This window comes from Pan troglodytes, chromosome 14 (genome assembly GCF_028858775.2).
Source record: "Pan troglodytes isolate AG18354 chromosome 14, NHGRI_mPanTro3-v2.0_pri, whole genome shotgun sequence".
Lineage (NCBI taxonomy): Eukaryota > Metazoa > Chordata > Mammalia > Primates > Hominidae > Pan > Pan troglodytes.
In genome coordinates this window covers 56,812,824-56,832,575 of record NC_072412.2, presented here as the reverse complement: position 1 = coordinate 56,832,575, position 19,752 = coordinate 56,812,824, and the positions used below count along the sequence as shown (strand labels likewise).

The 19,752-nt window shown below is 42.7% G+C and overlaps 1 protein-coding gene across 2 annotated transcripts in view; it reads right to left on the bottom strand.

The window, feature by feature from the left end:
- The window catches only part of FAM124A (family with sequence similarity 124 member A), a 62,487-nt gene extending 43,000 nt beyond the window's left edge, over positions 1–19,487 (bottom strand). The window contains exons 1-2 of one of the 2 annotated variants that reach the window (XM_003314148.6): positions 19,316–19,487; positions 10,294–10,325 (exon numbers count right to left, since the gene is read on the bottom strand). In XM_003314148.6, the coding sequence (XP_003314196.1) occupies positions 10,294–10,325; positions 19,316–19,383 (100 nt within the window). In that variant the 5' untranslated portion in view covers positions 19,384–19,487. The remainder of the gene's footprint in view (positions 1–10,293; positions 10,326–19,315) is intronic. The other variant, XM_016925300.4, reaches the window with a different exon arrangement.
- Positions 19,488–19,752: the final 265 nt, after the last annotated feature.

Genomic DNA, 19,752 nt, shown 5'->3' with positions numbered 1-19,752 from the left:
TAAGTCTCCTTAGAAAATGTGTACTTTGGGCCCATTTGGAGAACAAACTTGCTGGACATGACTAGAAAATTAAGGATGGGTAAGACAGTCAGTCCAGCCCCCTCATTTTACAGTTGGGGTCAGGCCACTTGTCAATGGTGGGTCTAGAAAGAGAACAAACATCTCCCAACTCCCAGTTCAGGGCTTTCTCCTTTATACCTCAGTGGCACCTAGTCCTGAAGTGCCTGCCCCAAGGACTCCAAGTAAGAGGAGACATAGCTTGTCCTTGCCTTTGGGCAGCTTACAATCTAACTGAGAAGCCAAGACCTTCACACGTGACAAATGTAACAAAAATACAAATGGGAGATGGTACATTCTAAATGACGCAGAGAATGGGATGCAGAAATAATAACCAAGTTTCCCTTTCCCACAGTTTTCTTAATCGCCTTGGGGCCCTCCACCTACAGAGTCCTGGCTGTTCACTGCTTCAGGGAGGATGGCAGCAGATAAACTTAGTAATTGAATTTCTGAAAATTTTGTTTTAACTCATAACAGAGGAAATGGTCTTGAAGGGCAAGGCTCTCTATTGCAAGAGCTGAGCTTTTGGAGACAGAAAAGGCTTTCTGAGCCAGGAAAGGCTAAAAACCTAGAGCAGAGGGTTCACACTGTGAACCAGAAGGCAGAAGAACATGTGGGGCTGCAAGGGCAGCTTTTCCAGCTCAGATGCCAAGTTTGGGCTTCTGGTGGGAGGAACACGACTGGAAGGAACTTGATGGAAATCTGTGTGCCAGAAGCGTTCTGAGAAAGGATCATGGATCGAACCTCTCCCGGGCTGAGCCCTGCAGGCATTGGGATCCCTGAGAAGAGCAGGACTGTGTCTTCACTTACTGGGGGTGAGGGCGGCAGCTCAAGATGAAGTTCAGCTCAATTATAGAGAAATAAAGCAGTACTGCTTTTATGTCTGAGTTGGTGACTGAAAATTCATACTCTTTATAATAGGAGCTTCTTATAGGAGTTCTCAATGAAGAGCAGAACGTGTTATAATCTAACAGATGGCGAGCCCTTCATCACACTGTCTCATAGAGAGACCTCTAACTTCCCAGTTCAGTCTATCTGTGGCCCTACATGTTTGAGCCTCACTCTCCTCAAGCCTGGGGCAATGAAATATTAAATATGGACTTGTAGAGAAAGGCCCAATTATCTCCATAATTGACAAAGGAAAGACGTCTTGCAACTACTGTTGTTACGAAAAGGAAAATCATTCTTCTAAGCACAGGTTGAACTGCTCAGCTTCACTTCCTTTGTGTGCCAATAATACCGTCAGAAGATGTCAGGGTCAGGTCAAAATAAAAAGGGGAGTGAGAGCATGTGGAACATTCCTTCCCTTCCCGAATCAGGTGATGTGCAAAATAGAAGTTTCACAAATGTGGAAGAAGGAGAGAAGGTTTAGAAAGAAGGAAGAATGATGGGATCATCTTAGTTTTCTTCGACTCTGAATTTTGTAACCTTGAAAGGATATGACTTGGCTTTTTGTATCACATTTTTCAGCTACTTCTAACTTGTTATACCATCAGCAGTTAAAGACAGCAGTATGGATGTTGAACAAAGATAGAAACTGTACTGGAGTGGAAAATATTTTCCATAAAGGCTGGACGGAGCACCAGTGGCTTTGCTGTGGCTGTTACTGTAGTCCAAGGCTGCAGCGGGATTGTCATCAATACCACACTTCCAGTGAGGGCAGCAGAAAAGATTTCCCTGTGGTTCTCTTAAACCTGAAAGTCTCCCCGTTTATAACCGACTCCATAGAGTAATTTTGCTCATTGTTATTGTTTTAAAAACCTACTATCTATCTACATATGTATCTATCTATCCAGATAATCTTTTGTGTACATAAAATCACAATTTTTATGACACTCTCATCCGTGTCTGTGGGAGAGTGAAATGACACCTTTGGAGAATACCCTAGCAATAGGGATCAAAAGCTTTAAAGAGCACACTTTTTACCCCAGCAATTCCAATTGTAGGAGTTTTTTCTAATAAGGAAGGATATGCACAAAGACCTATTAGAAAGATGTTTTTGGCAATGCTGTTTACAGTAGTAAAAAAGTGAATACAACCTATAGGACCAACAATAGGGAACTGATGAATAAAGTACAGTGCAAAAATATAAGGGAATACTGTATGAATAGTCAAACTATTATAGAGATGAGTTTCCTGGCATATAAAGATGTTTGTACTATAGTTAGGAAATTAGACTATAAAACAAAATATACAATGCCATTTTTTAGTAAATTATTACCCAAAATGTTATATATCTACATAAATATATAGATGCTCAGAAAAAAATCCTACAAAGGCAGACACCAAATTATGTATAATGGTTGCTTCTGGATAGTAGGATTCTGGGTTTTCTTCTCTTTGCTAATCTGTATTCTCTAATTTTTCTGCAATGACTATGTATTATTTGGGTAGCAAAAAATTATTTTGAAATTGAGAAAAGCACCAGGCACATCAAGGTAAGGAGTAGTGGCAGTTATTCACTTTCGTTTCCTGTCTTGGGGGAAATCCTGACGATTCTGGTAGACCAGATATCCCTGAAGTACCACTTCAGCTTTTCAGGGGGGGTAAAAAGTAGTCACAAGAAGTCTGCCTCCATTTTTCTTTCATACCCTGGATGGAAATCAACACCCTCTGTCGAGTTGAAGTCACACAACTAAAACTGACCTTTGAAACCAGAAGGACTACACCATATTTTTTTTGGAAATGGATGCCAGCGTAGCAAAGCATCAAAGGAGTTGTCTGTGTCATATACTGTCCTTACCCTGTGATTTCCTGATGCATATCTTTGGTTATTGCTTTTTTCTTATCGACTGTCAGATAGTTAATACTGCCTAGCTTTTCAGGCCCCCATTCAGAGGACTCTGAATATACAGGCCCCACACCATGAAATAACAATCTAATGGACTCACACGTTCAGCTTCAGTAGATTCCTTCATCTCAGAGGTTTCATTTGCCACTTCCATGGTCCAACAGGTAAGGCTGCTACCTGCTTCTCAGACAAACCCCAAACACACACCTCTACCCTCTTCATAAGGGATATATCCCGTGTTTTAGAATAAACCACTCTCAATGGATAAACATAATCTTTTCAATTATCAACTTAAAAATGCAAATATCAAGTGAAAAATGTTTTTCATCTAGATATTAGGTGGATCCTAGAGCCTATAGGTTTTAAAAATTAGAACCCAAAAGTAAGAGATTCAGATAAGCCACCTGTATTAGGGATGATTTAAGAGCGAGCTTGCATAACAAGGAGATGGGCTAGCTCGGTGCTCCTCAAACTTTCAGTACATACAACTTACTGGCCTCAGGAGGCCTGGGATTCGCATTTCTAACAAGCTCCTGGTGATGCTGATGCAGTGGTCCCTGGACCACACTCTGAGCAGTAAATTTTCCAGGTTGGTGATTTTATATGCTCTACCAGGCCATTAACACCTTCCCTGGGCAGCTGACAAAATGTGAAGCAAGCAGGATGCCCTGACCCACAACAGCTGGCATTCTGTGGCTCTGAGGCTGTGGCTGAGCCAAAACCTAAGTGGCTGCAAAACCCAGACCTGCCATAAATGCCACACCCAGGCCTGTGGCCTATTAGTGTCACCTACCAGCTACATGCTAAATGGCCCCAGCCCTAAGAGGAGGGCCCAGGAACCTGACAAGTATCCCAAAGCCCCTCCACAGAAAGCTTCAATGCCTGGGGTTGTGGGAAGAGCCACCAGCAGCAGGGCCCTCTCTCCACAGTTAGGGAAAGCTGGAGTGAGGCCCCTGGCTTCTGGGGTGGGGAAAAGAAACCTTAAGGGTGCTCTCTCATACCATACACCTACAGGGACAGTAGCTATAGGTATACCGGATGCCCCATGCCTGGAATACAATAGATACTACTGAGTAAAAGCTTGAATTCTTCAGTCACTTTGAAGGAAAAGCCACAGAAGAAGACAGACTGGATAAGGAAATCAGATTGATCTGTCCAGATGTACAGCATTTCAGTGGTTTCTCACTGGTTTCTGCAGCCATGGCCACACACCAAGATGGAACATGTTATCACTGACACCATCGACCAACACTCAGCCCCTTATGGAGAACCCGATCCAGGGCTGCAGACTCATTCCAGCTGTGCCACAGCTCACCCTGAATCTCCTTTGAGAAGAGTTTTGCGAATAAACGTGACTGTTGTGCCAGGACATGGTCTTAAATGTAATAAAAATGGAAATAGTTCTTATTTGGGGTTCGTTGGCTGGAAGTTGCATGCTCAAGTGCTTCCAGCTCTGTGGATGGTAGAGTAGAAATTCAAAACCCTATGATATTCCTCCACTTGGAAATAAGTACACCATCTCCCCAGTGCTTTCATTTGTTTTATGTCAACTGCTGGGTTTACTACAGTATATCAAACAATCATTAGTATTACTAATAAGCCCTTTGGAAGCTAAGGAAGTAAAAAACTAATGAAAATAGGGGCAGACCTGAACTGAGACACTCAAGGTATACAACTAACTCTAAGAGACTACATTCTAATTTAGAGAATATTGGTGACTTTTCTTTATGACACTTTTACTGCAGTAGGGTGTGAAGCTGGGGATGGAAGAGGTGGGTTTTGGAGTCTTTTCACAAACCTGTGAACACTGCCAACTCCATGCTAATCACAAAATTAAGCAAGTTCAATAGCTAAAATTGTTCTTTATGAGAATTAATAAACAGATTTGAGTTTTGCCTAGATCTTATGGAATAAGACTCTGGAAGAATATTTGTTTTGAGAATTACAGGGAAAGTATTTTACACACAAGAAAAAATGGAGACTCTAACATTTACAAATGGATAAAAGTTAAATTGACTACTGACACATTGATCTTCCTTTTTTGGAGATGTGATAAAAAACTGGCTCTAAAATGAGCAAAATCTGTCAATAAGTTATCATCTTCTCTAATGAAAACAGAAAGAAAATAATAAATACTTCATTATCCCAAGTCTGAATTTAGCTCTTGCATATGGAAACACAGATCGTATGTATTCACATATTCCCCACTGGTGAGGAGTTCTACAGTATGCAATCATATCTTTTCCATGTGTTGCTTTCCAAGCTCCTACACTGGCTTATCACAAATGTAATTGCTTAATTATATCACAATGAGCTCATCTTTCCCTCCAAAATGCTGAGGGGTTGCAAAAATGTGGCCAAGGCCAAAATCAAAACATTTATTGCATCAGTATCCTGAACTTGTAAGAAAATATTGAAATGACTGAGAAACTAAAGGGAGAAGGCAGCATTTATGTGGAAAGAGACAGCTGTGAGGAAAGACAGTATCAGGAAGGGATGAGATGTCTTCCCAGACAGAGAAGCGAAGCAGAACTGACAAGCCCCAGTGGTGGCTCTAGACCAGCTATAACGGCTTGTAATTAAGCAAGACACCTGGACTTGCCTATTTGAAAAACACCTGTGATCCACCTGACCCCTTTTCTCTCAATAAGAGTGATCCAGGGGCCCAGAGCAGCAGCTGTGCCTAGTTGGGGCTGCTTCGAGGGCAGTTCAGACACAGCAACCCCAGGAAAGCAGTAGGGAGGATGTCGACAGGAAGGGAGGCTATCTGAGTTACTGGAGGGACAGAGCAGGAAGTTGGAAAAAGAAGGTAGGGCCAAAATGGAAGAGGGCAGGAATCTGAGGCCCCAGGAGGTTGAAAACAGTTTCAGCGACTCACAGCCACCCATCAGGTGTGCCTTTTTGCATGGCTCAGTACATGTTCCCAGGCTCAAATCAGCAGAGCACACTGTTGGTGGCCTTTTCTCCCTGACTTCCACAGCCACAGAGAATTCCTCAGGGAACTGTCAAGGGGCTAGGAGAAGCCCTCTATCACTTCACCCAATCTTTTAGCATTTGTGCTTTCTGCTGTCTACAAGGCATTCCTGCCATGGCTGGCAGTTCCTAAGGTGCCAGATAAAGAGTTCATGACTAACCTGAGTTTTGAGGAGGAACAGTTTTAGAGGCAAAATTAGGAGACAAAATAGAGAAGGTTCCTTCAGAACAGCCTCAAATAGGACTAGTTAATTCTTTGACTACTTCCTATTGGCTTATTCTGGGGCCAGATATCTTCAAAAAATGTCATATTTTCCTAAAAATATAATTTTTAAGTTCCTAATACCTTCTAAGAGTAATTCTCTAAGTATGATTATAATCTTAATTTGAATGGAAATATTCAATCACACATGATGCAAATTTCATTAGCATTACGTGGCAGAGTTGCTTTTTTTCCTGGCATAATTATTGTTTTTCTTTTCTCCTGTTTATAAATAATTTTCCTCCTTTTATTTAAACCACATAAGAATGTAAATTGTACATAGTGGCTTGATGATCTCATTAGATTTCTGGAAAAACAGGATTCTGGAAGTAAAAATTAATCTTCCATAGCAAGTATTATGATTTATTGAGATCTCCTGAGTGCCAACAGTGTGTTTAGCCTTTCAGAAAACATTGAAAAAAAATAAAAATAAAAATCCTGTCTTCCTTGTCAATCTGAAAAAGGCAAATGAACCCGTTGCAACTGGAAAAAATTCCCCCAGACAAAACCAAACCATCCATTAAAGAAGCCCCCCGGTCACATCCCCCAGATCTGGACAGGGTCAGAGGACAAGTCAGCGAAGTGCAGTTCCATGATCTGTGAGGTGGAGGAAAAGAGGACGATGCCCAGCAGTCCACATGCCTGCCCCTACCCTAGACCTGTGCAGTTCTGTAAGGGGAGGGGGACAAAAAGGAGCTGCTGCCTCTCACCACAGTCTCTCTACTGTGACCGACTTATAGGCAGCTCACAGTTCAGAGAAGCTCGGGTTGATTCTGGCCGGCCCTTGCTTCAGAATTTACATTACAGGCCACGAGAGAGGATGCCCAGGCCTCCAGATTTTTATGCTGGGTCAAAAAGAGAGCAAAGAGAAAACATGTAAGTGCCTCAGTGCTTCCCTGCTTCTTTCCTTCCTCCTCCTTCCTTCCATCTCTTTGTAGAGGAGTTTCTTGGACATTCATATCTCAGCCTCCTAGAGCTTCTGGAAGGGCTCTTAAAGGCTTTCCAGCCCAATCATCTTATTTACGGAGGAGGAAACAAAGGCCCAGAGAGGGTGAATGACCCAAGAGCATGTGGCTAATTCATGGTGGAACTGGGACTAGAACTCAGGACACCTCACCACGCCACCACTCTTATACCTTTCGCTTAGTGATAACTTTTCTTTTTCTCCCATGGGGCAGCTGGCATGAGGAAGCAGCCCTCTGCATTTTGAGGAAAAAGACAACTAAATAGAATGGTGCTCTCTGGAGGGAGGTCTCATTACAATCCCTAGTAATGGAAACTCAGCTGTGGACAAACAGGCAACAAGGTCGATGCTCTTGCTAGCTTACCCCAAGGAAGCATTTCTGCCCCTGTGAACTCAGGAACAAATGGGTAAAGGAGCATCATGTGAATGTTGAGTAAGAATCACTTGCACACGCAGAAAAATCCACTTTGTAATAGTGAATGATTAGAATTAACTCTCAATTCCCAACAGGAATCAGGAATCATTCAAAAGCCACTGAGTCAAGAGAGGCTGACAGCAGTGGCAGAATGACAATGAGATGCAGGAGCTGCTCCCAGGATGTCAAACTGGGACTGGGACAATGCAACTGTAGGGCAGGGGCAGCCCAGGACCCTGCTGGACACAGACGGTGCCACCCCAAGTCTCGACTGTGACTGGGAGAGGCCCTGTAACTAAATCATTCAGGATAAATAACAAAGTCACTACCCTTCTCTCCACTCAGACCCCTATGATTATATAGTTTGTAGGGAAACATTATTTTAAAAATCTACTTAGAAAATATTTTTTTTTCCTATTGTAGCATTGTCAAATTGATACTTTAAAGGATTTAAGACTTTAGGTTTTAAAATTGTTTCCAAATCTTTTCAGAAAGTCAACTATGTTACTCTTCACTGACTGCTCAAGGGGCCTTCTCCTGAAAGTAGGTGGCGCCAGGATTTATGCTCCTGGCTGGGAGGAGAGGCAGGCCAGGCACCGTGCTGGTGCTGACGCAGGGACAGTCAACCCTCCCCGCTTCCCCCTACCCGCCCCACCCTGGTACCCACTCTCCCCTTCTTCCTTATTAATGGAACCATAGCATGTGACAATGTAACCAAAGAAAACATAACATTTTTCAGACTCCCTTGTAACTAGGGTTAAACATGTGACCAAGATCTGGCCAATAGAGAGAAAAATTACTGGGTAGAGTCTCTGAGAAAATTCCTTAAAAAGTGGGGATGGCTCAGCTGGCAGGTACTTTCTGCCCTTCCCCTTTCTTTTTTCCTGCCTGGAACAAGGATGTGATGGCTGGGGTGGAGGCAGCCATGTTATAACTCTGAGACAAGCCTGAGGAAGGAAGCCAAAAGCTGAGAACGGTGTAGTCAGATGACAAAAGGAGCTTCTACACCAGACCTGCACTGCCTCCTTGGACTTTTTTTTTTTTTTTTTCTTAAGGGTTAGAGGAAAACGAATCCCTACTTGTTTAGCCATCATTTTCCACCATTATTTGTAGTCAAATACATTTCCTAACTGAAACACATATACACACTCACTCACCAAGAGGCCCCAACACTGAAGAGTGAGGCAGGAACCACCAAACATTTAAAGTAGAAAGGAAGAGCAATAGCAGGGTATTGATCCCAGCTGCACTAATAGAAATTCCAACTCAGAGGCTGCAATTAAAATAATGGAGAGGAAAACATCCCAAACCAAATTACCAGTTTTGATAACTATAGAGGTGTTGTGTCGTGACCCAGAGGACTGATTTGTGAGCTACAAATTGAACTAAGGCTTCACACAAGTATTTTAGAAAAATCATTCTGAAAAGAAATGTAGCCTCTGGGAAAAACTGAGTGGAATGGAAATGGTGGCACAGAGACAGAGAGAGTTCAACTGAGCTTTCTCTGGTTTTAGGAATGCAGGAGCTTTGGGGAATGAGTGCAAATCTCTGAAGCATTATTCTCATTATTACTAAGGTTCTTAATAACTAAGGGGCAACATTTGGTCTCCAGTTGGCTGAACTGACCAGAAATTGCTCATTGCAGTTATACTAATAATGAAATATAATTTGACACTAAATTACAAATCCAGATATAAAACTATCTGCTCAGTCTGTTATTGCAAAGGAAAACTAAGCCAGAACATCAATAAATAGAATAATCCAATTAAGTGTCTCTCCATTTGGGAACTATATAGAATTCAGAGTTTAACAGGCTAGTGAGATAGGGCAAAACAATTTAATATTTACTGATTTAAACAATCAGGGCTTTTATATTAAGACAATTACTTTTGTTAATTTAAAATAAGTATTCAATCAATCTGAATGGCTTTGGTCATTTATGTAGTAATCTTAATCACTCTCAATTCTTTCTAGTTATGAGGCATAATTTCTCATGAGTACATTTACCTGTACTTTAATATTAAATATAAGCACCTTTTTAATAACCAGAGTGTCTTTGTAAACATATTCCTGATCATTTTCTGCTGCACATAATAACCACCTATAAGCCAGGAATTACAAATACAGGATGATGGATTGATAAAAATGTCTGTATTCTTTTAGCCACATTTAAGTGGAAAAGTAATAGCTAAATTCCCTAATTACAACCTACATCGGTTATACATACTGATATATATGTATATCAATGTGCATACGTATTGGTACATATGTATTGGCATGTATAACCAATGTAGGTTATAATTAGGGAATTTAGCTATCACTTTTCCACTTTAGCTATAACTGTTCCAACTGTTAACACACTTCGCAGGATTTTGCCAGAGATAGATGTTCCCTCCATTGGAGAGGGAAGGATATTTGCCTGCAGATGCAGACATGCAAGGGAAGAGATTTTGCAAGAGATGAGCTGGAGCAACTGCAGGGATCCAGGAATTGTGCTCTGAGCTTTCTGTTTGCCTGAGGGTAGCAGGTATCTGATAGATGTTTGTTCAATGAAAGCGCTACCTCAGATTCTTCAGAGATGATGCTCCTAGAAGCATCCACAAGCAGCTGATAAAGCCTGGGTTACATCCTTCAGGCTGAATTTCTGTATGATCAGATTCTCCAGGAAAAGCCTCCACTTCCAGAGTTACAGCATCCTGTACCACATTCTTTGGCAAAGATGCTTTGGTGATTCTTACCTACTATAAAACCATGTACACACATGGCCTCTACGGTACTGACCTCTCCGGGGACCGTTAGACAATGCTGAAGGATGTTTAAAAGATACTTACTGCTCGTGGAGGACAGGTGACTGTAGTCGGACCTGAAACACAAGACCTCAGCGTTAGTAGAATTCTTTATCCAAATGATTTATTCAAGCCAGAATTTTAAACAGTCAGTGGTAAGTAGCATTTAGCTGGTAAAGAAATGTCACCAATTAAAAACTGCAGTGCTAAGGCTCATTTTCTGCAAAATAAAGTTATGTCTGAATTTGAAAGAAAACTTTAAAGGAACTTTAGAATTCTGGGGGCTCTCATGTGAGTTCTGCAAATTCCTCTGATGAGGTTTGGAAGAAGCCATCTAAAGGTTTAGCAAAAATTTTGAATGGTTATTTTTCTGGGGAGAAGCCCCAAAGTTTTCAACAGATTCACCACTCACAGATTCACTCCAAAGGTTACTGCAAATGAGCACCCTTCAAATCTTCGCACCACACCATGGGGAAATGTTCTTTGCTAACATAAGCAGAGGATCCCAGCGCGAGGAGAGAGGGAACCTCAGCTGTGAAGGTTTCCACATTCAAGGTGGGGCTGACCACCAGGAAACAAAGGCACAATGATATTTCCACTGATTTCAGTTCCATCTGAGAAGAAAGCCTGCTGGATATTAGAGTAACAGGATGTGAGCTGTGATTGGGAAAGGGAAAAGGCAGGCTAAGGCTGGGGTGAAATCGCCCTTTCAGTTTCTATGCTGAGAAATCAGCTGCTGGCATTCAGCCTCCGTAAGAGTGGGGCTCTGGCCAAGGATCTGCTTAATCTCTAGTAAGTTTCTGCCCTACTTCTGTAGCTGTTAAGACTTTCCTCTCTGGCAACAAATTTGATATGGAAGCTACTTATTTTCTTCCTCTAGTGTCCCAAAGTCATTCTCAGTAGGAAATTAATCACTTTAGCACGTAGGGATTTATTCTGCCATGGAAGTTAGGGGATGAAGTTATGCAAATAAACTGCTTAATTATGTTTAATTTTATAGATATACATTCCTTTTATCTCCTTAGTCTCCTGCTGCCTGTCCTGAATCATCCAATTTTCACTCCATTGAACTTCTTGCCACATTTAAAAAAGGACATGCAAAACTTTTTAAAAAAATCATAAGCAGCATGCCTCTTACTGATTAAAATAACCTACATCACTCAAAATGCTGCATTGATTTATTGGTCGAGGAACAAAATGGAAGAAAACAACATGTGGTTTTCACTTTTGCAAATGAAATACTTTAGTAGTCATGGAATCAATGAATTTTAAAACTGGAAAGAATAACAACTACCAACATTTGCATATCCCTTTATATATTACAAACTGCATTCATATATATATATATATAATTCAATATTTTATTGACTAGGAAATTAAAGTGATACTATCTGTACGGAGGCCAGGAGGTGAGCAATGATTAGTGACTGAAGTTGAGTGTGCACGGTGGGTGGAGAGGAAGGACTCCGAAGGCAGAACGGATTGACTGGCTAGCACATGGTGACATACTGGCTAAGGGAGACAACAGAGAGGGGAGGGTCAAGGATTAGCAACATTCTGAAGCCCAGGATTTGTAACCCAGTACTGGTGCATTAAATTCTTTCTGGAACCATTCAGGACATAAACTTTAGAACAATACTTGGAAATGTAATTATATATAAACTTAGTGACTGCTCAGCAAATATCCACTGTGGTAGATGCAACAGGAAAACAACTTGATTACAATAAAATCATCTTAAGATGGACAGACTTTAAAGAAATGTCATGACTATTCAAAAACAACACACAATAAGAATGCGCGATATTTCTATTTCTTTTATTCTTTAAAATGTGTATTTTCAGCTAGGATTTTCCAAATTCTCTTGAAGCAGATGGGATTCACATATGCATACATTTTAAAGATCTGCATACAGATGGATATGTATGTAGAATGAAATTTACACTTGAAACATAGTTCAAGAATCTTAAAGTGCAACAGTATTTTAGTGTCTTGGGACAGGTGCTGGCATAACTGATGCCCCTCTATGAGTCCCTCCACGTTTCTAGAGACTAAGGGCACCAGCGGGTTGGGCCCGCTGAATGGTCAGCCTTCTGACAATCACGCTGATCCTGCTCCAGTTCCCTCCACATACAGCAGCCAATCTTTGCAAAGGATAAATCTGATCATGTCTCTCTCTGGATGAAATTCAAGCTCGCTAGTGTAAAACACAAACCCCTCTCTCCGTGACGGATGGCCCAGCTCTGCTGTCCAACTTTCACCCGGGTCCACTGTCACAACAGAAACACACAGAAAGTCACCTACAGCCTCCCACTGCTCTCCAGCCTCTGATCCTCAGTATATGCAATTTGTACACAGTTGCCATAATGATGGAGACACAATTTTGAATTGCTCTTTTCACTTGATACCATCATAACATGCTGCTACACATTTCCTGTAATTATCATTTTAAATTAATACACTATAATTTATTCAACCCTTTTGTTGGCTAAATGATCGCTCCTGGTTGTTCACCTTTACGAAACACACGGCAATGAGGTATTTATGAATATAGCTTTATATTTATTTCCTTTTCCTTAGAAAAATTATCATGGGTGGAAATATAGACTGATTTGAGGTATAAATACTTTTATAGCTCTTAAAATATATTCCAAATAACCTCAAAAGCTTATTTACTAGAAATACTGTTAGGAAAGACAAACTACAAAGCTTGAAACAATTTTGCACATAATAAATAGGTTCAAACCATTTCAGAGAATAACCAGGTATTTCATTAGGGTTCTCTGGACAAGTCTGTACTCTCGACAAGTTTTTTTTAGGCAAGAGGAACAGCAGTAGGGTAGCTGCCTTGAGATTTCTGTTTATTGGTCTCACATCATAAGAATTTAGTTAGCTGGCTATGCATAAGACATTCAGCCCTGCCAGAATGAAGCATGAAAGGTGAATTTAGAATGAAAAATTTATACACATGATATAGAGCAGAATAATACAAAAATTATGTACATTCACACACCTGACAAATATAGACACATTTCCAAATATTATTTACTATTTGTGCCAATAATGAACAGAAAGTTAGATGCAGTCCCTTGACTATATTAATTACAATATTACATATAGGGATTACATAGAGGTTCTGTACTTAAGACAGTTTACCCTATCAGACAGCAGCCTAGCTACCAAATGATATACTACATATATACAGAATACTACATATATATACTGTATATATATACACTACATATATACAGAATACTACATATATATACTGTATATATATACACTACATATATACTGTATATATATACACTACATATATATACTGTATATATATACTACATATATATACTGTATATATATATACTACATATATATACTGTATATATATACTACATATATATACTGTATATATATATACTACATATATATACTGTATATATATATACTACATATATACAGAATAAATTATTTTCCAGGAAAATCATGGCATAAGAATTGATCTTGGCATTCCTGTAAAATTGATCTTGATGTTTCTGTAAAACATCAGCTATTGAGCATCATGAACTTCATCTGTTAACCCTCATTGCACTGAATTAAATTTAGTGTTAACTAGCTCCACCTTGAATACAAAGATAACAAAGTACTAACAAACGATCTGGTCTTCTATACAGCATTTCCCCTTTCATCTTTTTAAAAGACCTATCCCATTTAAAAATTCATCCCACCTATTCTTTTCCACCCACCTATTTAAAGTCTAGACCCCTGATTTTTTGTTATGTCTTAAGTCACAGCGAAGTATCAATTGGAGGTCTTCCAAAGAAACAGGGCATGGTATGGCCCTACAGGTTCAGAAGCTCAGTGACAGCTGAGATGGAAGTGGAAGTTCATTAATGCCAGACCAAACTATTGAATGAAAATAACCCATCACATACAAAAGAGTGGCTTACATGCCAAATCTTGAAGACATCACTAATGAAACAGTCATTATAAAGCACTGGCTTTTATTTGGGTTTACAAGGAACTGGCTGTCCTTCTATTTAAGGGATTCTGTTTCTTAAGATAGTTTACCACCATCAGCAGCCGACTTGCCAGTTTTTGCTAACAGAAAGTACATAAGAGCACAAGGCATCTTTCAAGTGGATTTGGAAAATGGGAGTTTCAAAATGATATCAATTGCTACAGAAGAATACTAGTTTGCTTTTAGTCTTGGCCTGTATTAGGTGGGTGAGACAGCAGCAGCAGCATTTCAAGCAAAAGAAAATGTCTGAGCAGAAAACAAGAATTAATTACAGATCAAACAGCTCCTGGAGAGGCAACTTCACTAGGTGGGAAGCACACTGGAGATCCAGGCTTCAATTCATGCCTCTAACGAGCCATGTGCCCTCTGAGTCTCCATTTCCTCATCTGTAAAATATAATTATTAGAATACTGAGGCATGCCCTGTAGTCTCTCAGATGCTCTGAATGATCAAATTACTTAAGGTATTTAAAAGCAACAGAGGATCTATTGTGATGAGTTTGAAAAACATATGGTCTTGAGTTCACCATTTTTATTACATAAAACTCTAAGTTTATAATTTGGAGTGTTCTTCATAACAATAATAATATAGTATGGTGAGAAATAATCATGTACTAAGGGTTCTAGACACTGAACAGCCACTGTTCTAGGGGCTTTAAATATATATGCTCATTTAATCCTCACACCAACCCTAGAAGGTAGGTACTACTATCGTCATCCCCATTGTACAGAGGAGGAAACTGAGAGCAGAGAGAGGTTAAGTCACTGGATCAAGGTTTCACAGTCCCTAAGTGGAGAAGCCAGAATGTGAATGCAAGCAGGCTGGCTCTTGTGACTGTAACTTTCAAAGTGGCCAACATGGCCACTGGCAGTGGGACCCAAAAAGTTTCTCAGAACTGTTTCTTCCATCATGCCACTGAAAGGATAGATAATCAGCTTAAGCAATACCCTGACAGCCCTTGTTTCTGTGTTTTGTTCACACCCCCTTACCCCAAATTTTGATGATCCTAACTACCCACTCTCTCTCTGCCTGACCCTAGGTAGTTGAGCATTGCTGCGAGAAAATAAATAACAATGGGAACTCGTACCCCTTTTTATTTATTTAAATACGTAATTGCAAATTTCAACTGGGCACCCACTCAACATTGCCCCAAACAACTATTCAAATCTCCATTCTCCTCAGATGATGGAGGGCTGTATTTACACCAAAGAGAAACCCCATCTTGCCTGCCCTTCTAATTGCAGGAGGGGATGTCCTGCCTCCTACCTAAAGCCATCCATCCCCCTGTGGTATGAAGTCCATCTGCCTCCACTTTTTCAGAATGCTGACACTATAGGGCCAGAAGCAGTGGCTCACACCTATAATCCTAGTGCTTTGGGAGGCCAAGGTGGAAGGATTGCTTGAGGCCAGGAGTTTAAGACAGTTTCTGAGCAACATAGCCGGACCTTGTGTTTATAAAAATAAAAAAATTAGCTAGGCATGATGTTGGTGGTGCAGGCCTGTAATCCCAGCTACTTAGGAGGCTGAGGCAGGAGGATTACTTGAGCCTTGGAATTTGAGGTTGCAGTGAGCCATGATTCCACCAATGCACTCCAGCCTGGGTGACAGAGAGACCTGTCTGTTAAAAAAAAAAAAGCAAGCAAGCAAGCAACATTACAGATTATCATCTTTTCTCCTCCTTCTCCTTCACCCTTCTATAGAATCCTTTCTATCACACTGATTGCTCAATTAGCGCCTATGTTTAAGAAATCTTTCTTCACTCCACTCTCCCCTTTAGCTACTGCCTCTTTTTGCCTCTCCTTTTTCCAGACAAAGGAATCCACCTGTCTCCTTTTCTTCACCTTCTACTGCCTTCTAGAGCCACTCTAATCTGGCTCCTGCCTCCACCACCCCGCTGTGAAATACCACTCTTCCTTCACTTCATCATCTCCATTTAAAAAAGACATTTAGCGTTCCTCATCTTCATTAGTTTCTCAGTAGCATAGTTGATCTCTCCTTCCTTTCTCAAAAACTCAAACCTCCCTTGGCTTCAATGATTCATATTCTTCTTTCTTTGACTCCAAGTCTACTCTTTCTCAGGCTCCTTTATCAGCTCATTCTCATTGACTGGGCGTTTAAATATAGTTTCTCAAGGCTGGTCTTAAAGAGCACCTGCTGCACAGAGTTGTTGAAGGATTCGAGGAGTCCGTGAAATACATAAAGGCTTAGAACAGTAGGTGGCACATACTAAATGCTAAGAAAGTGCTTGCTATTACCTTCAGTTGATTTAGTCTCTCCCAGAGCTTCCATTGCCATTTGTAGGTAAATAGTACCCAAATGCAATGTCATCATGCAGACCTCCCTTCTGAGTTCCAGACAGATATACCCAACTGCTGATTCATCATCTTTACTTGGATGTCTTGCAACCCCTCAGACACAGTGTGTTGAAAATGAAATGTCTCATACCTTGCCCAAACTTGGTTTGGAATAGATCACCAGCTACTTTGAGAATTTGATTAAAAAAATAAGGTCTCTTCTCATACAAATTCACAAAGCACATCATTTTGCATACAACTTGAAGGAATTCATGGACCCCAAATTAAGGATCACTGCCTTAGCAGATGTGTCACTTGAGCTGAGTCCTGAAAGAAGAGTAGAGTTTCACCTGGCAGACAGGCATGTCAGGTGGGAAGGGCAGAGCTGGCAAAGAGGGCAGCTTGACAAAGGCGAGGAAACAGAAAAATACAAGGCGCAAAGAAGGACCTGCTGAGAAACAAGGCCAGGGAGGGAAGAAGGGACTCCATAACAGGAGTCAGGGCATATAGGCCATGTTAAATTCCTTGCATTTGTAGATAACAGAGCCATAAAAGTTTGAAAGGGAGAGATATGATCAGATTTGCATTTTAAAAATACTAACGATAGCAAACACTTGTTGTCTTCTATGTGCTTTCTACACAATCTCTGTGAAAGCTGGATAGGGGTAAGGGGTGGGGGCAAGCTCCGGAAAAGCAGGGACACGAACAGCTTTTTGATAACTGAAATTCAAGGGCTCTGTGAATATATGGCAAACAGAAAACTAATTAGCATACATTGAAATGCATGCTATTTTACCTTTAGTTTAAGGATACTAGTGATACAGTAAGAATTCCTTTTTTTTTTTTGGAGATGGAGTTTCGCTCTTGTTGCCCATGCTGGAGTGCAATGGCGTGATCTCAGCTCATGGCAACCTCCGCCTCCCGGGTTCAAGCGATTCTCCTGCCTCAGCCTCCCGAGTAGCTGGGATTACAGGCATGCGCCACCATGCCCGGCTAATTCTGTATTTTTTTTAGTAGGGATGAGGTTTCTCCATGTTGGCCAGGCTGGTCTCAAACTCCCGACCTCAGGTGATCCGCCCACCTCGGCCTCCCAAAGTGCTGGGATGATAGGCGCGAGCTACCGCGCCTGGCCAAGAATTCTTTAAACAATACTGTCCTGTTACAACTACACATTTTAGTGACAGAGGCTGAGAACAGAAGCTCTGGTGTCAGCAGGAGTGGGGAGCCCCTCCCAGGAGGCCTGGCCGCTGTCATGCTGATGTCCAGATCCTGGGGCGATGTCACCCCCTGGGTCCAGGACTTCCTCTCCCTTCTCTAAGACAGAGCCCTTGAAAAAAATATCAGTTTTAGGTGAGCTCTGCAAATTGAAAATGAATAGACTAGTGAATGCTTTATTTAACGCAGTTACAAATAAGCTGGTTAATTTTGCTTTGTTTCTTCTATTCATGGTCCAGCTAACTAGTGGCAGAAAAAAAAGCCAATAATCTTCAGTTAAAGTTGATAAATGCCACTTACACAAAGAGTGGGAAGAAGAAAGGAAGTTTGGCATTTAGCATCAGGTTACTCCACCAGATTATAATTGGGTGCTGTAGAGAGCTATGAATAAGTTTGGATAACAGAGAAAGCCCATTGCTGGGTGAATGCCCTAGGGAGTAAAGTCCCGCGTTTGGGCTAGGAGTGGTGGGGCAGGAGGGGCCCTGTGGGGAGCTTTGCCGGGGTTGGGTTAGAACTCTGGGTCGATCGTGGGCCTGGATTCTCTACCTGCCCTCACAGGGTTGCCAAATCCTGAGATTAGTCTAAAACCTCTCCGACCTTCCAGGAATGAGGCTTTCTGTAGTCTAGGCAGCTCCCGCCCTCCCCCAGGATTACTCCAGATAGGAAAAAACACCCTTTCCTCCTGGGTCAGTACCCGCGGCCTGGATGTGGTGCTGACTCTGTACAGGAAAGTCCTTTAGAGACAGAGGCTGCCTGGAAGCCTTTATAATGACATTCATCTCCTAAAAGGCATTTTGTCTTTTGTTCCGCTCAGGAAAACAGTGTTTGGAGACTAACTAATTAGTCTCCAAAGGTTTGAGCCCATTGTTTGAGTCCGCTGAAGCGAAGAGAATATTAAAAAAAAAAAAAAAAAAAAGGCAGGGCTAGATCCTAATCCCAACACCATCTCCATCCCGCCGGTACAACAGGCCAAAGGGTCCAGCTGGGACAGGTGCACTTAGAGGTGAGGAAGTTCGGCGGGACTGGAGGAGTCGAGGAGGGGGACTCTGCAGCACAGATTAAAGTCCCACGATGAAGCCATATAACGAGAAATGCCATCCTCCTAGCCGACTTCGGAAAGACTTTTAGGTGCGGGTGTCCCACCCTGCTTTTCCTCCTCTCCCGATCTCCAGGGCCGGACTCCAGGGGGCTCCGGAGCTACAGGAGGAAAGTCCCCGAGGAAGGAGGAAACAAGTGCAAGAGCATCTCCTGTCTCTAGCGATGCAGACAAGGGGTCTTTGCATCCGCCTGGCGCTCTGCATCGCCTCACAGGATGGGTGGGCTTGCACTGAACCTTGAGTCCTTCCACTTTCCTCCCCCCGGGTGGTGCCCGCCCTGCCCAGGGCAGCGCGGCCCGCCCAGGAGGGAGCGGGGGATCCGACAGGAGGAGAAGCCCCGCGCCCCGGTCCCGTCGCAGGGATCAGGAGGGTCCCCGGCCGGGGAGGAGCCGCCGCGCAACTCGGAGAGCGCCCCCCGCCCGCGGCCCGGCCCGGCGCGGCTCACCCTCCGGTCTCGGCGCCCGAGTCCACGCAGTCGTCCTCCTCGCCGCCGCCGCCCGCCTTTGGGTCCATGGTGCACGTCCCGGCCGCGCTCGGCTTGCGGGCGCCGTCGTCACCCGGGGCGCCCTCCCTCCCGGCCGCCCAGTCCGAGCCGGCCGGGCTCCCTCCGAGCGTCTGGCGGCCCGGGAGCCGGCAAACAACTCAAGCGCCAGCCGCGAACCCCGCGCCGCGCCCTCTCCCGGCCGCGCCCGGCTGGGCACCCGCGCCCGCGCCCGCCCCGCCCCTCGCCGTACGGCGGGACCCGCGTGTGCGCGCGGCGGTGAGCGGGGAGTGCGGGTGCGAGCGCGTGGGGGGCGTGTCAGCGTGAGTGGCCGAGGTGTGTGAGGTCCCGTGCGTCTGTACATGCGGTGTGATGTGGGTGCGGTGTGCACTCCTGGTTGC